This window comes from Rattus norvegicus, chromosome 20, assembly GCF_021556685.1.
Source record: "Rattus norvegicus strain SHRSP/BbbUtx chromosome 20, alternate assembly SHRSP_T2T, whole genome shotgun sequence".
NCBI classification, from domain to species: domain Eukaryota; kingdom Metazoa; phylum Chordata; class Mammalia; order Rodentia; family Muridae; genus Rattus; species Rattus norvegicus.
The window spans coordinates 47,144,148-47,171,419 of record NC_141553.1 but is presented as its reverse complement, the minus strand read 5'-3'; the positions used below and the strand labels follow the sequence as shown (position 1 = coordinate 47,171,419).

At 42.7% G+C, this 27,272-nt stretch overlaps 1 protein-coding gene across 25 annotated transcripts in view; it reads right to left on the bottom strand.

The window, feature by feature from the left end:
- Cdk19 (cyclin-dependent kinase 19) overlaps positions 1-27,272 on the bottom strand; it is a 170,238-nt gene that overhangs the window by 46,841 nt on the left and 96,125 nt on the right. For 24 of the 25 annotated variants that reach the window (XM_087597528.1, XM_087597542.1, XM_087597544.1 and 21 more), the window contains one exon: positions 528-638. The exons of the other annotated variant lie outside the window; for it this stretch is intronic. In XM_087597528.1, the coding sequence (XP_087453654.1) occupies positions 528-638 (111 nt within the window). The remainder of the gene's footprint in view (positions 1-527; positions 639-27,272) is intronic. 25 annotated transcript variants of the gene reach the window in all.

Below are 27,272 nucleotides of genomic sequence, written 5' to 3'. Positions count from 1 at the left end.
TCAGAGGTTAAGAGCACTGACTGCTCTTCCAGAGGTCCTGAGTTCAGTTCCCAGCAACCACATGGTGGCTCACAACCATCTGTAACAGGATTGTGTTCATATACATAAAATAAATAAGTCTTAAAAAAATAAAAATATAAAAACTATATCCATACTTCTACTTGGTAGACCTAGTTTTAAATACCCCAAAATGATAAGTGATCAACTTGAACTTATCAACTACTGACAAGCATATACTTGATTAAATGTGTGTGCACTTCTCGAAAGGAACCAGTGACCACCACAGGCACTGCCAAACCATCATCAGCTGAGTGCACGGGAGTAACCTTTACTTCTAAGTGTTACAGATGTCACCATTTTAATAAACCTCTGTTTGGTACTCATCTTTACACCCAGCATTTCCCACAGTTGCTCCACACTGTGATTTGCAGCAGGCTTTCTCTTCAGTGCATTAGTAGTACATTCTGCTTGCATACGTGCCCTTATCTACATAAACGAATCCTCTGGACAGAGGAGTTGAAACTTACCCAAAGGTCATGTTCTGCATAGTCAAACAGCAGCCACACCTTCCTATCGCTGTGAGAAAGGAACACCTTCTGCAGTGCGATCACATTAGGGTGCTTCAGTTCTCTCAAAAGCTGAAGTGGGGGGGGGAGAGGGAGGGAGAGGGAGAGGGAGAGAGGGAGAGAGATTACTTGATTAGCAAGGAGGGGCTGGTCTTTTGAGACAAGTCTTACTACAGTCCTAACTTAGCCTCCTGAATGACAGGTATGCACCACTGAGCCTGGTTTTGAGGTAAGCAGCATGAAATGGGAAACAGCTCTCAGAATATTCTGATAATACCTTTCTGGTCCTTTTCTAGAGAAAGAATGTGTGTGTGAGTGTGTGTGTGTGTGTGTGTGTGTGAGTGTGTGTGTGTGTGTGTGAGTGTGTGTGAGTGTGTGTGAGTGTGTGTGAGTGTGTGTGTGAGTGTGTGTGAGTGTGTGTGTGAGTGTGTGAGTGTGTGTGTGAGTGTGTGTGTGAGTGTGTGTGAGTGTGTGTGAGTGTGTGTGTGTGTGAGTGTGTGTGTGTGTGTGTGTGCGCGCATGTGTGATAATTATTTCCACTCCATGTTGGAATCAGGAAGCAGTGGAATCTTTAGCGCTTACAGCCCAGTGGAGGAGGAGGGCTGTTGGCGTTCTGCCCTTGAAGGAGACACTGGACCTCTGAGCCCTCCTCTTTCTTCTCCTCTCCTTACACCCAAAGGCACGAGTATTACCAGGCCTCTGCTGCCACATGCTCGAGCCATGGGGTACTGTGCCATCACACGCTCTAGGCAAAAGGGCCAAAAAGCTACGGCCTGAAATCTCTGACAATACGCCTTTGCAGTGTAGTGATCTGACTATCTCAAGCATCTGTCACACAGACAAAAGCTGACTCACATAGAGGTCCTGTACATAGAAAAATACCCCTCACAGGGTACAAGATTCAAGCTCCACCCTGACACGGAAGTGGAGAGACCGAATGAAACTCATCGTCTGCACATGAGAGGCAGCTGCCTGAGAACACAGTCACAATGGCGTGAGCGCAAGGCCAAAGCCTTTTAAATATCCCTGTCTCAGACTATGCAACTGGGATTCAGATTTACCAGGCACACAGAAACATACTAATTCTTTGTCTGTCCGTTTTTGTTTGTAAGACAGATGCTCAACATCCTCGTTCACATGGTCTACAGTCATAGGCCTACTCAGGAAGTTGAGGCAGGAACATTTTAAGTTCAAGGCCCATTTGGACTACAAAGTAAATTCAAGGCTCGGGCAACTTAGCGAGACTCCATCTCAAAACGAAAAGCAAAAATAGGCATGATGTACAGTTTTAACACTAAAATGCTTGCCTAGTATACAGGAGACCCTGAGTTCGGTCTCTAGAAAACACAAGTGTGTGCGTGCGTGCATGTGTGTTTTTACATGCGGCATGCACGACGTGTAAATTCTCTCTCTCTCTCTCTCTCTCTCTCTCTCACACACACACACACACACACACACACACACACACACACACACACACACGACCTATTTATGTTAGTCCAGACTGGCTTTGAACTTGTGATCCTCCTGCCTCAAACTTTCAAGTGCTGGGGTCAAAAATGTGTACCACAGGGAATGGAGAGATGGCTCAGCAGTTAATAGCATTGGTTGCTCTTCCACTGGACCTAGGTTGAATTCCCAGCACCACACGGCAGCTCTGGAACTCCAGTTCCAAGGGGCTCTGACACATGCATCTGGTACTCTGACATATATGCAGGCAAACACCCATATATATATAAAAAAAGTTAAAAAATAAAATTTAGAAAACAAAACAGAAAACCAAATATGAACCAAAACATCTGTCTTGGTAAGCAGTTTTCAAGTCTTGATCATTATATTTTTGTTGAATTTTTTTCTTTTTTTTACCTGTTTATCAAATACTTAAAATATGCACAACGATTATATACAAATGTTTTACTCCATTTAATTGTAATAACAATTGTATGATGCAGCTTTAAGGTCAGGGAAGGCTGAGAGCCCTTCCTCCATGGGTCTTTGCTTTAGATGCTACATTAGTCACAGGCTCCTAGCCAGTGACAGGCTCAAGTAAAGCTCCTCCCAACACACAATTCTAGGAATTAAACGGAGAGCCAGTCACTATTAAAGTTGCCACACATCACTCCTCGGCCTTGTGGCTAAGATCAGGTGTAAAGGTGCCACAGTTGGACAAGTTTCCTACGTTTCATGGATGCCGCTGAGAACATGATGGAGGCAGAATGACGTCAGGCTCGGTCAATCATTTGCACAGGTGTACGGTTGTGCTAGCACAGCTTATCCTGTAACTGTTCGCATTTGCCTCCTGTCAACCGTGGACTTCTCAGACAAAGGCAAATTGTAATTTCCCTTTGTTTTCCTGGGAATGGAACAATCCTAAGCACACTGAAGGATTGTGGGATTGAGGGATTTGTTTTGATGATTTCATCTTCTTTCAGAATTTAAGTAATACTTATGTATATGCGTGTCTGCCTCTTGCCCACACACACCTCTCCCTAAATGCAGCGTCTCTACCTCAGTGTCTGATGGCTGAGGTGCTGTTCTTAGCTGTCCCTCCATCTGCTCCTCAAGAAAATGGCCAAGGCAGTGAGGGAGCAGGGAGGAGCCCGTCTACTCTACTCTCATCTATGGCTTCCTGAGCACGTCCTCCCTGGGCCTCCAACTGAAACTGTAATCAGCTCCTCCACTTTGCTTTCCAGCCAGCACTGTGATTTTCACAAGTAAATCAAAAATTGTCTTTGTCTTCAAAGGTAAGGGTAGACAGATGTAAATTGTTTTTTAAAGCAGTAAAATTATACTACTATATATTCTTCCAAACATACTACAGTTCTGTATTCCTCATCTACAATTTCAAACCAATGCTTGCTAATTTAGAAATCTGAAGAAAAACATTTCTACTTCAATGGAAGAAAATGCACTCCCAGGAGAGCATCCTGTTGGCTACCAGACCCCAGTACTGCAAAAGCTGGGTCGTAAGTCCACACTGCAGGTAACTGACCACAGAAACAGTCCTGTCTAGTGTCAGGCAGGATCTGTGACTTCCCTTCCATGTCATGGGAGAAGGTGGTTGTGCCTCAATTTGCATGTTCATTTCGACATTCCTTACGTGCAAGTACTCCTTTCCTAAAGATTTCCCTTTGAATAATTTATAGCCACTGCTTGGTTTCTTCATTTCCCATCTTTTCCAAAAAAATTATTCTTTTAACCATTATTGTATAGAGGTACTTACTTAAAATTGACACAGTTTTGTAAGTTGCTTATTGTTATTTTTATTAATAGCAAAGCTTTTTGTTAATTTAATAGCCCCAGTGCTCAAAATGGCACCTATAACATAATTAAGCACTCAGTAGTATTTGCTGAATGACAAATCAATTGAGTCGGTATGATTCTTATACATGAAAACAACAATAACCTTGTGAAATTTTGATTTTTTTTTTACAAATTATCCTTTATCAGAAAGTATTTTGAATGGTTTTTTTTAATTAAGATATATTCATGTGGGTTCCAGGGATCCAAACTCAGGTCTCCATGCTTGAGAGATGTGAACTCTATCAACTGAGTCCTCTCCTCAGCTCTCAGATATATTTTTAAGACTAGTTTACAAATGAAACACTTAAGTCCTAGATAAACATTACACAAAAAGTATCTTCACTACACTCACCGCAACAAAACAACTAGTGAACCTTCTACCATTATTACAGAACAAAGAATAGCAGAATGGATAATTATGACACATCCACATATTACAGCTTCAGAAATGTTTTAAAAAGAGTGTGTGTGTGTGTGTGTGTGTGTGTGTGTGTGTGTGTGTGTGTGTGTTTGGTATGTGGACATGTCTACAAGAGTAATCAGATCTCCTGAAGCTGGAGTTACAGGCAGTCGTGAATGCTGACACAGGGGCTTGGACTCCAGTGGAAGTCCTCTGGAATAGCAGTGTATGCTCCTAACCGCAGAGCAATAGGTTCAGTCCAACCACACATTTTTAATGACAGATATTGCTACAATGTGGATATACTATTCTAAAATCTACTAAAAATAAAATAATTTATTTACAAGATAAAATATACAGCAAAATATTACTGATACCTGTTTCACCGTGTGAGATAACAATCATTTTTCTTTTTGAAAAGGTTTTTACAATGAACATTATTGGGATTTTAAGAAATATCACCGATCCTAAAGACAGTCCTTCCCCTCTAAACCTCCACTTGTCACAGTATGTGTGGTTATCTAGAAAGGACACAATGAAAGGAAAGAGTCATGGCCTACTTCTTGGTAAAATCCTTTCTGTCAATGGACTTTAGTCTTTTGTTCCATAAATTCGTGCTCCACATGAGTCTGTGCAACCACAGATGTGCTCTAGATCCATTTGAACAGCAGTTAAGTAGACTCTGACTTCCTGTGACACACACTGAACGCTGGCTTCTGTGCTAGACACTCAATGTGGTAACCTGGCTGCAGTGCAGCCTTGTCAAGACGTCTGCTCAATGGACACATCCTCCGGACATGTTGTTATAAAAGGTACCCACTTTCTATCGTCCTAAACACACACAAAATCTAAGTTGGAGCTCTAAACATCTGTCTCCAAGGCACTACATAAGGTCTTTCCTGAAGCCCAGGATTCTTTACCCAGCTAGACTCCAGCATGCATTTCTATTTTCACCCACACTGCCTGTGCTGTCTGTAACGCTCCACATTTCTATTTTTACCGACACTGCCTTTTGTGTTGTCTATAAAGCTCCCTTGGGTTCCAGACTCTGTTTTTTAAAAAGGACTCTAAAATCCTTATACTCAACTTACTTTTCCCAAAATAAATTCAACTTTCTATTATTGTTTGTTTTATTTTTTTTTAAATAAAAGTATGACTCACAGGGCCATCAAGTTTTCTCTTGGGTAAAACATTGCCAATGATTTTATTTTGGAAAGTACTGAGTATACCAAAATTTAAAATAACATAATAATGGAGAAGCAAATTTTGTAGTAAATTAGCACTGTGTAATTTCACTGGGGAATGATCCTAAAATTGTTGTTAATAATTAGCAGTGACACTCTCCACCTCTGACAGGCCTTTCCAAAGCCTATTAGCGCCATTATAGCCTTCCAGCAGGGGACACTCACACTGTGAAAGGAAACTACGGTTCAAGGTTCCCTTAATTCTGTGCTGTTCCCTGCACACGCACACACACACACGCACGCGCACACACACACACACACACACACACACACTCTTCCCCTCTCACTAGTATAAGGTCCAGGTGTGTCCGAGCACAAGTACAAGGCATGAGTTCCAAAGGTCAATGTTTCCCACTGCTACTTGTCATAATACAAACACCACATACAATGTAAGCAAAAAAACAAAGACAAAAACAAGTGAGTTCTGTCGTATTAGCGTATGACACAAAGTAGGCTATTAACTCTGAATCTGGTAATCTACTTAGACAGGTTTCTGGAACGAATGAAAGCCCATCCAGTGACTAAGTACAAACCCAACGCCAGACTCCTGACAAACCGTAGTTACTACTCAGGACTACCATTCCTTGCAAGAACATAAAGAAAAAACAAGTATGCAGTTATCCATGTAGAATACATGGCATAAGATAATTTTTTGACAAACAGGAGCTGTACTTAAGTTGATAAAACCCTAACCAAGTGTCAGCTCCATGCCCCCCCCCACACAGAAGCCTGACTTTACATCCAATGGAGACCATCACAGAACACTACAGATGGACAAGATATAGAGATCAGGGGGACATGGGGAGTCCCCACAGTTACAACTACGGAACAGCTCCTGGATCCTGAGCATAGCTCAGGGAGCATTGCAGAAGAGGGGCAGAAAGACTCTAAGAACCAGAATTCCAGCAAGTTCTCTGGGACAGCCTCCTGTAGAAACGGCTGCACAAACGTCATAGAATGTCATCGAGCATCACTATCTTCTCTTTTTTTTTTTTTTTTTTTTTGAGCTGGGGACCGAACCCAGGGCCTTGCGCTTGCTAGGCAAGTGCTCTACCACTGAGCCAAATCCCCAACCCCCGAGCATCACTATCAATGGGCATTTTCACCTGGAAGGGAAGAAACCCCAGGGGTTTCCAAGTACATGATCGTTACATATATTTGGGAATACACAAGAAGAGGGAAGAGGAATGTTACAATAATAATAATCAAAGGAAAGGTTCAACTTGGGGAGGGATGCATGGGAGAGGTTGAAAGGAGGGTACCTGGGAGGAGCTGGAGGGAGGGAGGAAGGGAGAAGGAAAGTGATGTGGCTCTATGTCCATCCTTTAAAAGCTAACCAATCAAGGCAATGAGAAATACTTATTAAAAAGAAATAGGCCATGATGGGAAATGGCACAGTGCTGCCTCCCAGAGTGCTGAGACACTGCTCTGTGAGAGCCGACATGACACGTGCGGTGGCGATACGAAGGAAAGCTGCTGCTCTTTCTACCAAACAGCCTGCTTTCTTTTCTCTCTGTCTTCAAGTTCTGTAGATATTTGCTCTGAGAGTTCACATCCCCCTTACTGTGCAAGGATGGATGTTTATTTAGGTAAGCTTCCATGGGGCACATTACATATGAGAACATGAAAACAAATAAATCAACAGGACTTTGAATATACAGAATTAAAATATCAAAATGAAACACATACAATGGAGTCTACGTGCTAAAACGTTATTCTCAAGAACATTCTAATTCATTCCCTCTCTCCATCCCTCTGCCATTTTCTAAATCTAAATGGTAGAGTGAGCCTTCCAAATGCTGTAAGAAACGATACTACTATTTTCAAACTGTAGCTAAGGGTTTTGGGTAGTAACTACTAACCGCTGACCTACCAACAGAAACGATGAAATGCCCTTTAGCTCACTGTGCTTCAAGAGGAGGTGTGAACAGAGTGAACTGGACTCAATCACTCAAGTGTGCATCCTTCACACAAAGTCTAAAGCACTTGCCAGAAACAAGGTAACTAGGGAAGCGATCAACTGCTCTGAACTAAACACAATCCAGGAAACATCTACTGCACTGACTCTGTTACACAAAACAATTTCTTTCACAGTCTGCTAATAAACCTATACATGCATTATGAGAAAACAGAGGGCTGGTTTTATGCAACAAAGTAACTAATTTTAATTTATGTCTTTTTACTATCCATCTACTATTTCTAATCAACAAACGCTAAAAAAAAATTATATTCACACTAACAGTATGATATTTCTTACATTTTTGTGTGGTATTGAAAATATTCAATGTCTGTTCAAAATCAGGCATTCAACCACTGAACTGTATAGTCAGCCCAACTTTAATCTTGTAAAATGAATTAAACTAGCAGATGTGAAGTTCTTATGGAAATACACTATATAATGATTAGGTTTTAAAGGGCTAGAAATCATTACATTATAATGAAGAAAATCAGATAAGTATGGCTGAGTAGCCTTAATCAATTCGAAAAAATGAAGTGCAAGAGACAATATACACAAGTATTTCACAAAAGTGAACACAAGCTAAAATGGAAAAGGACTGTAGCACACTCTACCTGCTTCTATTTAAACTACAACTGAAGCCAAGGAATGCGCTCTATTCTCTCAGAGCAGAGAGCTTTTAAAGCTCGTATTGTCTAAATGGTATCCGTGAGAAACTAGTTAAAGAAATGCTACATTAAAGAAGTTAAACTGATAAAGAAATGTAGCACAGCACAGAGTCACTAAAACTACAGAGAATAAGATACATGTGTCTTGCTTATACGGAGCAATCACTAAGAAATAATTGTAGCTTTAAAAGTAAAACTAGGTATATAATCTCTCTGGAATTTTTTAAACTTTATGAAAACTTTGAAAAGGTAGTTGGAAGCCACTTATTTACATAAGCTACTTTCTTGCTAAAGGAAAAGAAAAACAAAGGTTTAAAATTTTCCATAAATGGGCTAGTGAGATGGCTCAGGAGGTGAAGTGCTTGTCGCTAAGCCCGAAGATCTGAGTTCAATCCCTGAGGCCCACACGGTGGGAGGAGGGAACAGACTCCTGAAGGCTGCCCGCTGACCTCTAAACACACCAGCCACAGCACTTCCAAGCCTATTCAACACATAACAGTTGAGTAGATGAAGAAAGTTAAATATTTAAATCTATGTCTTACAGTACTGCTTGGACATAATATAGATATTGTCATGGTGCTTGGAGTTTGACTATCGTACATTTCTGAAATGCCACAAAAACTAACTCAAGAAACAAATTACTGTAATTATGGTTTTGTATCTTATACTGTTCTGCACTTAAAATAATAATTTCTGTGGAAAGCTATTCTAAGGTGCTGGGATCTAGACTACAGCCTACATGACCCATTAGTGAACTGTGAAACCAACTTGCATGAGTTGCAATTAACATCTTTCCCACAAGTAACAGGACTAGGGGAAAAAGGAAATGCCAGTATCCAGCAATGGATCTAAGCATGAAGAAAAAGAAAGTGTGGACAGACATAAACAGCCTTAAAAAACTGAAAACCACTGTTATTAGATATTATGTTGATAGCATCTGAAATAGTGTCCTCAGAAGAAAAATCTTAATAATCTATTACTAGCCTAACCAAGAATTTTTTTAAAGGTATGTGTGTCATGTGAGTGTACATCTTCACAAGCAGTTGTGAGTCAACTCTCCTGGGTGCTGTATCAAACTAAGATCCTCGGCAAGTGGTCCTAACCACTGAACTACCTCGCCAGTGACCATAGTTATCTTTAAGACAATTTTTGGTATGGCTGACTTGAAAAGGATTCTACTTATCAAAGGAATAATGAATAAAAATACCATTCCTGAAAATTCAAAGAGGGAACTCAAACAACTATACAACATTAAGACAAACAATTTCTTATAAATGAACTTATGTACATACGTTGGAATAGCTTCACATTCAAAGCTACAACATTACTGTTGAGATTTTTAAGATTGAAAATTAGCTTTTTGTGTGTATCTATAAAAGAGATCACCAAAATAACAGACTTATTTTTAAATATCAAAGTTTCTGAAAATTCTAGAATATTGGCAAAAAAGCACAATATCCAAATATACATACAAGAGAGATCCAGGATATAGATCTAATATTATTATTTTAGGAACGATCTTGCTATACTGCCCTGGCTACTCTGGAACTACTGTGTTCAAACGATCCTCTTACCTCAGTGTCCTGTACAGGTTGTACTGCCATGTTCTATGGAGTATATTCTAAGCAGTGTTTCTTTGTGTCAAGAGCGTGCTAGTGCTAAGCACAACACCATCCTTTGACAATGACCTGTCTAATCCAAGCAAGCAGTCAGAGAATGACTGGCTCAGACTGGGAGCAGAATTCAGTAAAGGAAACATTGAAGAATGAATAAAACTGCAACACAACAGGGAAGAATGGAGCCAGGCTTTCAGGGAAGAATGGAGCCAGGCTTTCAGGGAAGAATGGAGCCAGGCTTTCTCTCCACTAGCGTGGCAATCAGATCGGGACTCAGTCACAGGGGTAAGCTCACTTGTCTTGGGCTAATGTCTTGGGCAAAGCTCACAGATCTCTCCCTTAGTTTACACGACCTTTCCCTTGTTTAGCCAACCATCTCTTACTTGATTTTTACTTCCCCAATCCTCTTCTTCCCCACACATTTGTAAGGTAGGAAATAATCCTCACATAGACAAGTGTCGGTCAGTGGGTAAACTGCAACTCTTATTCTAGGAGCAAGGTCAGCATGTGTGGGAGTGGGCGTGGCAGTAACAGGAAGGAAGGGATAAAGGTGGCAGCAACAGAACAACAGTATCCAGTGCCTGATTCCAGGACAAATGGTCCCGATGGCAGGAAGTAAATGGGCCTGGTAGGTAAAGTTTAGAGATAAGAGACAACAAGACAACTTGGAATAGGGGGATGACGGCCTTTCCTATCAGGCACACAGACTGAAGTCATCAGGATCTGGAGCTCAGGGACAGGGCTGCACTGGAGGTGAGGAGCCTGGGGTTCACACTGCGGAGAAGGGTGCCAAGTGACAGGAAGAGAATTAAATAGAGAACTCTTTATGAAAATAAATGTTAAAGTGCTCTTTTAAAAGAGACACAAGAGGGCTGGAGAGATGGCTCAGCGGTTAAGAGCACCCACTGCTCTTCCAGAGGTTATGAGTTCAATTCCCAGCAACCACATGGTGGCTCACAACCATCTGTAAAGAGATCCGATGCCCTCTTCTGGTGTATCTGAAGACAACTACAGTGTACTTATATATAATAAATGAATATTGGGGTTGGGGATTTAGCTCAGTGGTAGAGCGCTTGGCCCTGGGTTCAGTCCCCAGCTCCAAAGAAAAGAAAAAAAAAAAAAGAAAAAAAAAGAAATGAATAAATCTTAAAAAAAAAAGAGAGACACAAGAGAAAGAGGACACAAACCCAATGTCTAGAAGAGAAAAAAGGAGGTGCCTCCTTCACACAGGAGAAGGTACTGTTAGAAACAAAGTACCTGTCATAGAATGAGAAGACAGGACCTTAAACCCTAAGAGAAATTCCTACTAGATTCATCAGATTCTATTGGAGGTATTTGGAAACCAAAAAAGAATAGTTTTCATAAGTTCTACAGTCAGTATCATGCCTGTCTCAAACATTGGTGCAGCAAGGGTGTCAGTCCCGTGTGGGAATGTAAATACCTTTAAACTCAACTGCAGGAGAGACAGAGCCAGGATGTACGAAATGATGCTAAGTTGCCTTCAACAGGCAATGGACAGAAGCCAGCAGGCCGTGACTAGAGGTCACCAAGGGCTCGGAGAAGCGCTGCATCTTTTGGCTTTGTTACAACAGGAGAAACATTTTTAAAACAGAAACAGAAAAATATACAGGAAAATTGACATTTACTCAAATTTCACGTATTTCACAGACTGTTCCCTCATTATTTGCTCACTGTACCCCAAATTAACATGTAAAGATTCTAGCTTTTAACAAAATGAATTCTAAAATATTAAGTATCACATAACTATGACAAAATGACCTTCTAGCAAATGAGCATGGCGATATAGCTGGTAACCCACGGCCTTCTTCCCAGTAGCTGGTCTTCAGTCACACACACACACACACACACACACACACACACACACACACACACACACAAGAATGATGCCCTTGTAGCTGTAACAAGTGAAGATGGAGCTGGGGCAGCAGCACAAGGCCCTGCAGGAAGGTACCATAACCAAGGGCAAGGGCAACCTTCACCATTTCAGTTCTTAAAATGGTGACTTGGTAAGCTTAAACCATTAAAAAAAAAAAAAAAAAAAAAGTCCCACAAATGCTCACGGTTCAGAGCACCTTACACCTTAAATCTAGAATACCTAATAGAGCCAAGCATTTTTAGAGCTATTATCAAGCAGAATGAAGATATTGGGTCAGCAGTTTCTCTTCACCTGCACATTACTGACACAGCAGCACCCTGACCGGATCCCAGCATTCTTCTGGTGGCTTTGCATCTGCTGCAATCTGTTCACCTCTCTTTTGGGGGAGGGGGTTGGAATGGGGTGGTGTGTGAGACAGGGTTTCTCTGGGCCATCCTGGAACTCACTCTGTATCCTAGGCCGGCCTTGAAATCTCAGCCCAACTTTGCCTCCTGAGTGCTGGGATTAAGAGGACTGTGACCCCAGCTGCCACTGCCATTGCCACTGCCACTAGGACAGCGCCAGCCATCTGTACTGCCTTTTAAAAATTTGTCTAATATCCTCTAGAGTCTGGAACCAAACTTGACAAAGTATCAGGGACCAAAAAGCAAACAAAGTGGAATCCAAAAGACCACTGCCAAATTTTAAAAATACAAAATTGTAACTACGCACCCAAAGCAACCCTCTAAGGAGGCTTCTGTTGGTCCAAAGAGGGCCCTAAAAGTGCTGCTGCTGACAATGCTCTAAATGACAGTCTAGGCTCAGCTCAGACTGGATGCTGCTGGGCAAATGGGATGATCACTGTCTGGTACACAAACACCTAAATCCGGCCTTTCTCAGACGTCTCATGGAGCAGTCAGTCAGGAGAAGCCATTACGTCCATTATCCACACGACAGTCAACTACCTTAGACAAAGGGCTTCTAGTTCCTGATTCATTCACACAGCACCCATGCTCATTCCAGGATGATACCACCCACACCTCCTCCTGCCACTCACTACCTGTTCCCTTAAAACTGACAAAGCTTCCCCACCCAGTCAGACTTCCCCAAATAAACCACCTTTCTACCAACACAATGGTCCAGTTCAGTGGTTTCACTGTGCCCCTGCTTACAACTTTAACATCTTTTCCAGTAATTCAAATACCTACTAGAGACACTGACTCTGAATCACGGAAATAAGCAATTATACAACAGGATTGCTATTGAGCAGACTATTAAAAGTTCAGAACCAGCCTCAGCTACACAGAAGTTTGGGGATTAGCCTAAGCTTTACACGATTGTCTCAACAATTAAAAAGGGCATTCCAAGTAACTCTGCCCAGAATAAAGCATGCAAGATGTCTCTCATATGTAAATACGAGTCTCAGGTCTGCCTGCTGCCAGGCATTACCAACAAAGGTCATACAGATGTCTGAGGTCTGCGCTGCCTCATGGGTGCCCTGAGGTCACAGTTATAGCCAAGGGCAGAGCTGGGCTGGCCTGCCTGTTTGTCAGCCATGGCACTATGAGTTGGCCCCACCCCTTACCAGTGAGAGAGCTGGCGAGTTGACCAACTCAATTACAATCCAGACCCAGGCCTTCGAGTTGGCCCAATCCCACATATACCCCATCTATGAGCTGCTGGAGCATGTGAAGGGACTGGTCCTGCAGAACCAAAGCGGAGAACCAGAACTGAGAGCAACAACAGGATGGGGACCCAGTATTGATGGTGCAGCACAATCCAGAGGCCTTGACCCAGACCAATGACTTCGCAATGGACTTTTGCAAGTGAAGCTGTTTGGACAAAAGGGTACACTGTGTGACACACTGTGACACACCACAGCTCCCATAGTGAGGTGTTTGGTTTTAATCTGTATTTATTTTTGCTTTGTTTTCTTTGGGGAGGGGGATTACAAGGGCAAAGGGCAGATATGGAGGGACGGGGAGATGAGCGGGATTGGGGTGCATGATGGGAAATTCATAAAGACTCAATGAAAAGTTTTAATTTTTTAAATGTAATTGTAAATCTAGGTGTAGTGGTATGCACTTTTAATTCCAACACTCTAGCGGCAAAACCAGGCAGATCTCTCGTTCATTTACAGCTGTCAACAATTCCGTGGTTTCTTCGAGACCGAAAGAACACTGCAGGTTCCTCTCCTCTTCCTCGTTTTCTTAACCACTTGGTGAGTTACAGGAAAAACAAAAACAAAAACAAACAAAAAATCATGGCAGTTCTGGCCAAAACTGAAGCATTAGAGGGATAGGTGGGGGTTACAGGTGGGGAAGCTGAAAGGGAAAAGGGCACTATTTTTAAATGTCTCTTACAGTAGAAAAACTGAGGAGGCTAAAAGGTAAAGTAAACACAGGTAAAATAATTCCCTTTTTCTCCATCCCCTCACCACATACCCTGTAACTGGGAGCCTTGTGCATGCGAGACAACAGCTCTACTGAGCTACATCCCCAACCTAAAGGAAGTCTTTTGAGTCCACAGTTCCAAATCCTACCTATCAATATACACAGACAAAATATTTTTTCACAACCCCAAAACTGTGGCCAGTCTGTTTTATATAACACAACAAAACACAAAATAAAAAAACAAACTTTTGATCAATAACCATCCGCTCTAATAAGCATAAAAGATGGTTTTACATAGTACATTCCTGTTACTCTGATTATCATATACATTTAATATCATAGGAATTATAATGCATACCTCTGTACTAACTCTTTAATATAAAAATAAACAGAAAAAGAGGCCCTGTTTTCAAGTTGTAGGTAATTATTTAGTTCCTAGCTACACTGGGGGCTAAAGGTAAGCTCAAGGCTTCACTATTGGACAGTATCATGTATTCCCACACAACAGTGAGTTCCTGCAGGTCGTGTGTGCGTTTAGAACAGTGGTTTTCAACTTTCCTAATGCTGTTACCCTTTAGTACAGTGTTTCAATGTGGTGAGCCCCCAACCATAAAATTATTTGTTGCTATTTAATAACTGTGTAACACACTTAATAACTGTAATTTGCTACTGCTATGAATCATAAGTCAGTTTTCTGACGGTCTTAGGCAGCCCTGTGAAAGGGTTGTTGGGACTATAAAAGGGGTTGCGACCTACAGGTTGAGAACCACCTGTGCTAGCCTATGCAGTCACTGTTGTGTTCTTGGAGAGGGCAAAAGCTGTCCATCCACCTTCTATTCCTTCTACTGACCTCTGTCTGCAGCACACAGGATCTGATTCTGAGAGCTGCCTCCCTCGGGCTGGAAGACAGAGCGGACATTACCTGCTGACACCACTGTTCCTCTTCTCTCCAACCCCATCGCCCTACCTCATCTATTTGTATGAGTTCTTAAAGGGCATGGCTTCTAACCAATCTTCTAAGAAAGTTTCACTTTAATGTGCTTCTGGCAACATGACCGCACTTTCACTCTGAAAGGGTAATATGAAATCTCACTTCCTACCACTCATGCCATTTCAACAAGGAAACAACTAAGATGGTACCTTAGACCCAAGAAGCTGGGCCAAGGTGGTCACATGTGGACCACAGGTCTGCTGGTCACCGAGAACCCACTTTAAGGTGGAGGGAGAGAACCAACCCCACAAAACCATGCTCTGACCAGCAGATGTGTACCACACAGACATATACCACACACGCTAAGCATAAGTTTCTTAGGTTAACGTTGTTAAATTTGACAGATACGTAAATAGTCAAGTAACAGCTTAATAACTCAGCTGGCTCTCCACTCTTCTATTTAAAACTCTGCTAAGGAAGCGGTGAGGAGGGGAAAGCTTTGCCCTGTATAAGAAGCAGTGCACTCACAGATGTGTTCTGTAGAAGACAACACTGCCCAGGACCCTCGGCTTCAGACCCTGCCAGGACCCTCGGCTTTAGACCCTGCCAGGACCCTCGGCTTTAGACCCTGCCAGGACCCTCAGCTTCAGACCCTGCCAGGACCCTCGGCTTCAGACCCTGCCAGGACCCTCGGCTTCAGACCCTGCCAGGACCCTCGGCTTTAGACCCTGCCAGGACCCTCGGCTTTAGACCCTGCCAGGACCCTCGGCTTTAGACCCTGCCCAGGACCCTCGGCTTCAGACCCTGCCAGGACCCTCGGCTTTAGACCCTGCCAGGACCCTCGGCTGTAGACCCTGCCAGGACCCTCGGCTTCAGACCCTGCCAGGACCCTCGGCTTTAGACCCTGCCAGGACCCTCGGCTTTAGACCCTGCCAGGACCCTCGGCTTTAGACCCTGCCCAGGACCCTTGGCTTTAGCAATCCAGCTTCTTAGGGCAAAAGCAAAGTGACTTTTCCAATTATCTATGGAAGAAAGTAAGTGCCAACCTTGATGCAATTACAGAATGAAGAAACCTGGGCTAAAATGCAGGGATTCTCTCCAACCCTCAGTGTGGGCTCTGGGGGACGTTTTTATTTTGTTTTGTTCTATTTCTTCCCCCTAACCCTGTTTGTTGTTGTCGTTGTCCTTGTTGTTGATGTCTGTTGGTTGGTTGGTTTTTTGGGGATTGGACTGGTGCTGCTATGTATCTGAATGCTAAATCCTGCCCCCGAGATCTGGTTGCAGTCCTGACATGCACACTCTCACATACACCAAATACCTTATGTAACTAATGTAAGGCTGACAGCCAATCACTGGGGAGAGCAGAGGTGGGTGTGGCTTCAGGTACTTGGTTGGGGTCCACACAGAGACCACAGGAAAGAGGAAAGAGAGCAGGAGGTCTCCACTAGACGGGATGGACAGGAAGAGGGTTGTATTCTGAAGACAAACTGATGGACCAAAAACAACTCTGGTGAGATTCAAACAGCAGTAACTCGGGGAGCAGAGCTGAGAAACAGGCAGTCTAGTGTGGAAAATAGTTTGAGGGTTGAGCCCAGCCAGTAATTGAGCTAAAGCTGATTAAATTACTCCACATTACTCCACAATACTCTTGATTATTGGGGTGCTTGGCCGGGTCATATTAGGAACTAATACCTTTAGTTTGTTTTTTTTTTTTTTCTTTTTTTTTTTTTTTTCGGAGCTGGGGACCGAACCCAGGGCCTTGCACTCGCTAGGCAAGCGCTCGACCGCTGAGCTAAATCCCTAACCCTATTACCGTTAGTTATTAAATATCTTATAAGTGTTTGTTGTGTGATGATGTTGTTTTGAAACAGGGTTTCTCTACAGAGCCCTGACTGTCCTAGAACACACTATGTAGATCAGCCTGACTTAATCACAATTCCGAATCCAGTTCACAATCATGGCATAAAACTTAAAGGAGCTATCATGTTCTTGAAATTTCTACATGTCAGGTACAGATACAGACATATCATAGAACCTCATCACAAACGGTGTCTGAAAGAAAACATTGTATGTGCTGGGGATACATGCCAAGATGTCACTAGATATCACAGTTCTCCATAGATGACTACGTGCTTCACCTTGGAAATTTGTCATCAAGAAAAAACTGTCTAACATTAATTCTAATTTCAGCACTCTACACCACTTGAGAACAACACCAGAGGAAGCATAAATAATACAAAGACAGTAACTTCTACACAACCACGGCTTGAGGCCATCTCAAGCAGTTTGTTACCTGAGTCTTGCCAACATGTTTTGTCAAACTGCCAAGAGGAGGCTATGAGAGATCTGCCCCGGCGTGTCAGCAATGCACACGGGAGAACGCTGAAACCACTGTGCCTGTCATGGTCAGACCTGACTCACTCCAGGTCAGGAGCCAAGCACACTGAAACAACTCTTAGCAATGACCCTAGGGCATCAGCCAAAGACAGCAAGTCTAGGAGAAAATAAAATAACTCCTGTCTAAGTCCATGTGAGCCACAATCTGTAACAAATACAAACACATTTATTTCACAGTTCTGAAAGCTTGGAATTCCAAAGTCAAGTTGCCATCAGATCCACCGACTGTGACAAGGGAGTCCCCTTCTCATTGTAGCCTCTTGTGATGTAAGAGGTAAGAAATCTCTCTGGCCATTCTCACAAAGGCACCAATTGCACACTTTAGGGCTAGGATTTCAGTGTGAAAACACTCATGGAGACACACACACTCAAACCACAGCATCACTCTAACCAGAAGGTTCTAGTCCACACAGCTCCACCTCCCCTCATTCTCAACCGCGGCATAAATAAGGGGACAGTACCACTGCTCTCATCGCTTACAAAGGTAGCAATCCATAATGAAGGGAGAGGGGTTACTTGCTTGGCGCATATAATATAAAATAAAATAAGATATCAACTCAAGTATACAAGAAGCCAAAACCCTACACTTAAATAAACCTAATGAGAAATGATACCTACACTACAGCCCTTGGGGGAATATATGTGATATAACAATATTAATGTCTAAATGACCAAATGTTAATAATGGACAAACACTGAGTATCCGCTATTTTCTCTAAAGAACTAAAGTTTATTTATTAATTAAACTGTCAACATTCAAGCTAATTACAGGCTGTATAATAGCATACTAATGACAATGCCACGGAACTTATTGTAGATCTCTAAGATTAAGGCAGACGGAAGTCTTCTCAGCACCCAGGGACACCACAGCCATGATGAGAACTACACAGATCACTACTGACCTGCGTGCAGTGAGGCTAGTGCATGAACCCCGGGGAACGAGTTCATACAGAAGCACAGCACTGAATTACTACAGTGTACAGCACTTAGGATGACAGTAAACAGCAGTGCCTTACGTTTAGGAAGGGCTGAATTTAGGTTTCCTGACTGTTCTCATCTCAGGGCTTCTAATGGGCAGTTAGTAAGAAATCTTAACTAAATACACTTTATGGCAGAATCCTCCTTTCTTCCAAAGGAGACCTTTCAGTACATGAGCAGTTCTAAGTTCTAGTATTCTAAGAACCTAGTCTGCAAAGGCAGCAGCACTCAAGATTTACTGGATAAAAACCAAATGAAAAATACCGACAGCATCTGGTCTGTTCTTAAACTGAAGTAAAAATAAGAGGAGAACTTTCAATGACTTCTAGAACAGCGTCAGGAATATAAGCTCCACTCACCACCACAGCATTACGCAACATTACCATCCATCCTAGGACAAACACTGTAGCCAAAGCAAGTGGCACAGAGCCCCGATCCCAGCACAAGACACACTGAGGCAGAGGGTTCACAACAAACACTCTAAAAGTCCATTCTACTTACCGAAACCAAGCACAATGGACGGTCTGGTGTAGATGTGGTTTGTAAACAACAGCCCTTTGTGCTGAAGTTGTGGTCCCCACTGAGACAAAAATGGTATGAATATAATTGTTGGGTCAAGGGGGCATGCATGCCAGTGAAAGGATTATGGTAGAAAGCCAGCCCCTTCATCACTCTCTGGTTTCCAACTGGCAATGTGATATTCGGCCCCCACATGAATTTGTACCTTGATAGCATCTACAATTAACCCTCACCAAGACAGTCGACCTGATTTATCAGTAACCTGACTTAGATGTTCTGAACCATCACTAAGACCAAAATAAATCTCTTTAAAGTTGGTCAATCTCAGGTAGTTTATTACTGTGGTGAAAGAAGAACTAACACAGAGGACCACCTATAAGTTCAAACACTTCTTCCAACTTCAATGTCAAAATCATGACAAGCTTTTCCAGGGTAGAATATGTATTGGGAAAGCTGTTTTTTCCTTAGGCCATGATCACTTGTATATGGCTCTGAAAAAAAACTATTTTCTCACTTCTTTACAGCAGGGTTGACACTTACAGAGACAGCAATGTAAGACAGAATTTTAATTGAAAGACTAGTTCACTTTCTTCATTCTTTCCATTAAATACACATCAACAGATCTGAAAAGACGAAGAGGAAGGCTCATCCGCAGGCACCACACACAGTGTGGATGTTCACCACCTCTTAAGTTCATACCATAATTTAACTGCAATGCAGTCCTATTAGAAGTAGGACCTTGAAGAGCATAGACCCTCATGCATGAAAACAGTGTTCAAGGAGGCCTGTCTGCCCCTTCTACCACAGACAAGAAGAGAAGGCTCTGTGTGTGTGTGTGTGTGTGTGTGTGTGTGTGTGTGTGTGTGTGTGTGTGTGTGTTTGGGGTGGGGGGGGCTCTGTTGGTACCCTGATCTTTAACGTCCCAGACTCCAGAAATGTGGAAAATAAATTTCTGTGGTTTATACATTATTTAATCTAAGACAATTCTAGTATAATAGCACAAATGGAGTAAGATACCAAATTTCATGATCAAAAGAAGAAATCAAATCAAGTTAAAAAAGGATGAAATGGGCAGATATGTGCCTAACAGGACTAGAGTCCGAGATAGCTGGCATGCCTCTAAGTCTATAAGCAGGCAACCCAGCTATATATAACCATAATACTCCGTATTTTACAGTGTTGTAGCATGAGATAGTCCCTGGCCTTTCTGGTACTTGTCTGGTTTCCTCTTTGGAGAACTGCCCAGGTAGTCCTCCAATCATAGCCCTCACAACACAGCTGAAGCTGCAGTGTAAACCATCGGGTCCAGCACTGATGTGTTTTACGTACATACAAAATAAAAACATCTTCACTAAAAGACTAAAAATACTACCATCCAGAGATCTTTATTGACACTAAAACATAACAAACCAAGGAACAAAGAGTATACAAAGAAGAAAAACTATGTTAAGCCTTGATGTAATGAAAAACAATATAAGGAAGAAAGTTCGGTAAAGCCAATGTAGAGTTTAAACAGTAAAAATAGAACACTAGGCAAAGATCATTGGATGAACTTAGAAGAGGGATCTACATAAAAATACAAGAACAAGCTAGGTGTGGTGGTGCTGGGGAGACAGAGGCAGGTGGAGCTCCATGAGTGTGAGGCTAGCCTGGTCTACAGACCGAGTTCCAGGACAGCCAAAGCTATATAGAGAAATTCTTTCTCGAAAAGACAAAATAAACAAGAAGGCAAGAGTAATACAAAATTTGAAAACATTATTTGAACCAGTAATTGAGGAAAAAGTAATAAGGACGATTTGGTTAATTCCACAGAACCGGAAAGGTAGGAAACGTAAGACACAAGCTAAGGAGCACATGACTAGGTACAGAGTAAACAGACCGAGTGTTCCAACATGGAGAAGATGCTCTCATTTGGAAAGGAATGAATACCAAAAGAATAATAAAAAAACAAAACAAACGGAGCTCAAGAAAATGCTATTTCAATTGGGGGGCTTGCTGCTGTTTGTCCTGAACAGAGCCAGGAGAGTAAGCGGCAAGCCTCTGCCCATGGCAATGGCTTTAACAATCTAATAGATCATCGTACATGCTCTGACAAGTCCTAACTCGGAGTTAGTGGCAGCAGGTGAAATCCCACGGCTCACGCTCTTGATTTATTAGTTGAGGATCAATGGACACAACAGAAAGCATTCCACTCCTGCTCCTCCATAGGCCTTGAATCTAGTGTGACTTTCACCACCGTGAACGAGACTTCACAATGTCTGGCAGAGCCTCTCACACCAACATGGAGCCGTGGTTTAAGAAACACGCAGAACCTCTTCTTCCCCTAAGCAGCAGAACCACATGAGCTGTGCTTGTTCCTGACCAGCTCTGTGAACGCCATTTTCCATGCTTTTATGGCTTGGAGGTGCTTCCAATTCCCAATGTGGGTTCAGAAACAAGGATTCTCTGGTCATGTCAGCAAACTGGAGCTGGGTTCAGAGAACATTCCAGAACCCCCTGGTTATATGCCGGAAAGAATGGCAGTGTCAGTGCTGACTATTCCTTTAAAACCTTGATGCAAGAAACCTGCAGGAGACAAGATGTCAACCCCTCTACAGGAACAGTGCCCTCCACCGTTCTGCACTCACAGGCTTACTAGATGCCCTTCCCATATAGGCCATGTCCCCTGCTTACAAGATCTTAAGACTTTTATGCTAAGCCACGTGCACATTTACCTGAGAGGCATTGTCCTTCCATATTAAGCCCTTCTTAACAAACATTAACACACTGTATGACATGTTTTATGTCTGGAGTCATATACAGGTTTCTTCATGTTTGTTGGCTTCTTCCTATTTCCATTTTTCTAAAAAAAAAAAAAATTCTTGCCAAGAAAAAAAATGATTTTTGTGCCCCTAGATTCAATCTTCGAGATACACACACACACACAACTATACTTGTTTATTTTTCTAATCTTTTCTTGTTTGTTGAAGTATTTGTATGGGGATGATGTTTCAAACTTAAGCTAAAAGCTACAATATATACATATATAAAATCAAGCTTTGACTGATATTTGTAAGATAGTATTATGTGCCCTGGCTGTCCTGGAACCCCAGGCCGTCACTGAACTCACCGAACTCACCTGCCTCTGCCTGTAGAGAGCTGGGATTAAAGTGTGTGCCACTATGCCTGGCTACTTTCATTGATTCTTAATAAGTGTAGAACTATTCTACACAGGTTTCCCAAGCAACAGCAATGGACAAGCAACTTAAAACAGGAAGAAAACCAGTATGCAAGTAACTAGGCGTGGGGGTGGGGGGTTCCCTGGGTATTCTGTCCCAATGCCTGTCTCAGTGTACCATGTGCATGCCTGGGTGTACTTGGAGGCAAGTGGGTTTGTCCTGGAGTTATAGACAGTTGTGAGCCACCACATAGGGCTGGGAATTGAACCCAGGTCCTCTTCAGTGCCCTTAGCTGTTGAACCAGCCATCTTTCCAGCACCTCAGGGAGGAAATACATTAGTTAAGAGACTATTTTTTTGACCTGATGCCACAGGTCTTTCTTTAAACCCAGCGCTTGGGAGGCAGAGACAGACAAATTCCTGTGAACTTGAGGCCAGCCTGTTTTACACAGTGAGTTCCAAGCCAGGCAGGGCTACATAGTGAGACTGTCAAAGGAAGGAAGAGAAGAGAGAGAAGTGGAGGAAAAGGGAAGAGAGAATTTTAAATAAACTGGACAACATGGCCTGTCAGCAATCTCAGCCAACTGCAGATACGCAGGCAGGAGGCTCAGAAATCAAGGGCATTCTCGGCTACACAGTCAGTTTGATGCCAGCCAGGACTAAATGTGACCCTATCTTAACTCCTTAGGCACACACATACCCCTCATTTTCCCCAAAGTTATAGTTCTGGCTAGGCAGTAAGCCTCCAACCCTTCTGCCATGAGAATGATCTCATACTCAAGTCTTCCTATCTGAGCCCCCCGGGCATCACAAAGTTGACAGAGGCTATGCCCACCATGTTCTTTTAGCATTTTCCTATGGTTGACAAGTAGCAACAGTAACTGGAATAAAGCAAGCTTCCTGAGTACAGAGATTAATGCCATCTGTAAAAGGATCTGGGTTTAGTACAGTCAATGTTAGACTAAGAATCAAAACTGACAAAAGTGGGATTAAACGTGACCTTTCCTGTCTACTGCCACATTTTTAGCAACTACTTGTGATTTTCACAAAGTGACATTTGAGGCCCTTCAGTGCTTCAACTATCACAAGTACATGAACAGAGCATGAACGGAGCGGGGAGTCGGCTCCCGTGAAAGCTAGTTAGCTTGTTTGTGTGAACTGTGGTGTTTTGTTCTCTGTCAAGTACTAGAATATTCCCTTTCCATTGTTGGATAGGTGACTAACAAAGTCCAGGAACACATTTATTCTGTAAACTAGGAGGCTACGTACAACAGCACTCTTTAAAAACGGGCTTAAAAAGAACAATCGAAATGGAAGCACAATGAATACACTGAATACATAAAGGTCACTGAACTCCGTCACAGACCCAGCACCCCACAGCCTCTTGAGCAACACTCTTAACAACTGCTCTGCTTTTTCTTACCGTGACAAATACTCTGACCAAGAGCAGCTTGAGGGGAATGGTTTATTTGGCTACCATTTCTAGGTCACCGTCTAAGGGAAGCCAGGGAGGAAGCTCGAGCAGGAACTACAGGAAAGATCGTGAAGAAGTCAGCTCACCAGGGTGCTAAGCAGGCTATGTCAGCTACCTTTTGACAGGATGCATGCCCGCCTACCTGTGAATGGTACCCCCACAGTAGACCAGGCTCCACTAGATCGTGAGCAATAAAGAAAAGACCCCACAGACATCGCTACAGGCCGATCTGATGGAGACGATTCTTTAATTGAGGCTCCTTCTTCCCAAAGTTAGCAATCATAAGTCCATCCCCTCAGAACTTAGCATGAGTTCAGCCCTTCACAATCTGACACACAAGCTCACCACTGTTAACAACCTTTAAGCTATGACCCCGTCATACACTCCAGTCTCTGGAAAAAAAGGGGGGTAAGAAGAGTTTCCTATCAACAAAACAAGTGTTACTGTGAGAGGGGAGAAAAGAACACAAACGACCATGCGGCTGAATCCAAGGGTGCTGAGGGGAACCAGTGTGTGTCACAGCAGAGTTCTGAATACACACGGATGAGATTCTGCAGCTAAAGAGTAACCTAATTGTGTCTGCAGTTTGAGATTAATCCAGCGGCTATATTCAGGACAGGCTGGCAGAGAGGCAAGAAGAACAGAACATTGCTGCTAAAGGTCAGGCAAAAGTACTAAGGATTTAGACAAAGGCAGTAGAGCAAGAGAAAGAAGCTGCCAGGCTGGACGCTGTATGCCTGTAATCCCAGCCTCAAGAGACTGAGACAGGGATAGCCGCACAAATTCAAGGGCACCCTGGGCTACACAGTGAGAGCCAGAGCAAGCCTGAACAACATACAGAGATCTTCCTTCAAAAGCATTTAATTAAAAATTAAGCTGAAGTTGAAAAGCATTTTGAAATAAAAATTAAGACATGAACTCTAAGTAGGATAAATCTTGACCATGAAAGAGTTCCTCCTCACTGACTTCAAAAGTAGGAGGTAAAATTGTTTGTTTCTAGGGCTAAGTAAATGTTTAAACCTAACACATACATGGAAAACAAAACACTGTTATATTAGTCAGAATTGTAAGTTATACAGTCACAGGGAGGGTGCCAGCCAGAGCAGGCTTTATCACGACACTGAGTATGCAGGCGAGGGACGCCGAGGAGAAAGGCCCACTAGGTAAGGCCCATCAGGATGGAATTAGTGTCTGGGCCTTTCTCTTATACATTCAGTGTGTAGAATTTGCTAAATGAACCGATTGCTTAAGGATATTATATACTAACTTCTTAAAAATATAATTTATGCTAGTTTCAAAGCATTTATTTGAATCTGCTGATTTGAAAATTTACACAACAGAGAAAAAGAACCAAACTGGAGAATATGGAACTAGGTCTGTTTTTGAAATGCTGGAAACCTCAAAAGTCTAATTAACAAAACGTTAGGCCAAATTGGGAGAATAAAACTGAACAGAAGAAAGTAGCAGGTTAATAATGTTATTGATACCTCTCAGAGAAAGAAATCAAAGACAGAGATGAATGTGAGTATTGCTGAAGACAGTAAGAAGCAACCGCACCGTTAAGGCACACATTAGCAGCCTTCCTTCCCCATCCAGCCTAACAATCCCTGCAGCCTCTTAAAAAGCTGGGAAATCACTACCAAGGTGCCATGTGGGCTCTGCTATAACGGTCTATAATCATGGCGGGCACAAGTAACACACACCTTAAATAAGACTTCACAAGATTTAAATTCAGTGTATGTTAGGACTAAGGCCGAGTGGAGGCTTAGCTGACGGGTGGATTATTTTTCCCTGTGTTGTGATGAGCCTCCCACCTTTGGAGCCCTGAGATGCACACGAGTCCTGACGCTTGACTTAAGGACTCTGTTGTTGCTGTTATTGAGCTTGTAATATAATCACAGCATCCCTTTCCCTTTCCTCCCTCCAAGCCCCTCCACTGCTGCTCTCCTTCACTAATTGTCTTTGTATTCCTATATGTATATATATACACATTCCTAATATCGTCTGCTCTGTCCAAATAATGGTACATGTATGCTTCCAGGGCAGTCCTGGCTTTAGGTTTAATCTCCAGTTTTTCATTTATTTAAGCTTTTTATGTCTACTTATGAGACAGGTAATACTGACTTAATACGAGTCCAGCGCTCAGCACACAGCTAGCAAGCATCAAGTTCTAGGCTCACTGGTCCTTTACTCACTCAAAATCAGCCTGTGCAGCAGAAGACATGCTCAGCTGTTAAGCACTGGCTGCTCATCCAGAGGACCAGGGTTCAATAGGCCAGCACCCAACTGTGGCTCAGAACTGTCTAGAGCTCCAGTTCCAGGAGCTTCAATGCCTCTTCTGGTACCTGTGGGCTTCCGGCACACAGGAGGTGCACAGACACACATGCAGGCACTCATACACGTAAAATAAAATCAACCTTTTTTTTCATTCTTAACAAAAATTAACTTTTACAAGATAAAAAACACACAGCAAGGCAGTAGTGGCACATACTTTAATCCTAGCACTTCGGAGGCAGAAGCAGGCCAATCTCTGAGTTCAAGGCCAGTCTGGACTATAGAGTGAGTTCTAGGACAGCTAGGGCTACACAGAGAAACTTATTTTCATGTCTCGAAAAATTAAAAAGAAGAATGGGGAGGAGGATAAAGCACTAGAATCTAACTTTCTATTCAAATGTAAAAACCTTTCATTAATTTTAGCTTAATCTAACAGTCCTTTCTCTCGTGAGAGAGAGACTAAAATCCTAAACAACTCATCCTGTTGCCTTGGTTTATAAATAAACTCAGAAAACGCTTCTTTCTCCATCTAGCTTGTAAAAAGATGCAGTGTTGCCAAAAAACTTGGGTAGGGTATTGCTATGGGAACCAATTTCAGTATCGTTTTTAAATACCAGTGGCTTCAAAGAACAGTGAGTGACTCCATCTGACTGGGAAGATAATCCTGGTACTTCAGTGCCGCTGGGACAACCATGTTAGCATCTCGCAGCAGCATTGCTTCACGTACCCACTCTTTACTTAGGAAGCACAGCTTAAGAGATGCTTTATGAGACAACAGGAGTGCATAAGCAAAGATAAATTAATGCCAACTATCTTGAGTAATAAACAGATATCATCAGATCCTCCTGCCCAGAAACAAAGGACTAAAGCCCATGCCTGCCAGTTCAGGGAGGCTCAGTCTCGCAGAAGGTCAACGCAAACCCAAAGAAAAGGGTAAAGAGGCTGGTGAGCTAGAACTAGTGACAGCTGAGGTCTGAAAACTCGAGACCTAATTTAAACGCCCTAGGGCATGGGAGGAGTTCCCAACTCAGAATGGAGCTGAGTTTCATGCCAACTTGACTAAAGACAGTCACTTGGGAAAGGGGAACCTCAACTGAGAAAATGTCTCCACCAGGCTGGTTGGCAAGCCTGTGGTACACTCTCTTAACCAAGGTCTGATGTGGGAGGGCCAGCTTCCTGTAGGCAGTGCCATTCCTGGGCTGGCACGAGGTGCTATAGGAAAATGGGCTAAGCAGGCCATGAAAAGCAAGCCAGTAAGTAGCAAGTTCACGGCCTGGACATCAGCGCTGGCCTCCAGGTGCCCACCCTACTCCTTCATTATGGGCAATGGTATGGCCCTGTACGCAAAATAAGCCCTTGTCTTCCCAAGTTGTTTCTTGTGTTTTATCACAGCAATAGAAACCTTCAGACAGGCAGCATAATGGGAAATTCAAAAAAATGTTTTGAAAGCCTGGTGGTGATGGTGCATGCCTTTAAATCCCAGCACTCAGGAGGCAAAGGCAGGGAGATCTCTGTGAGT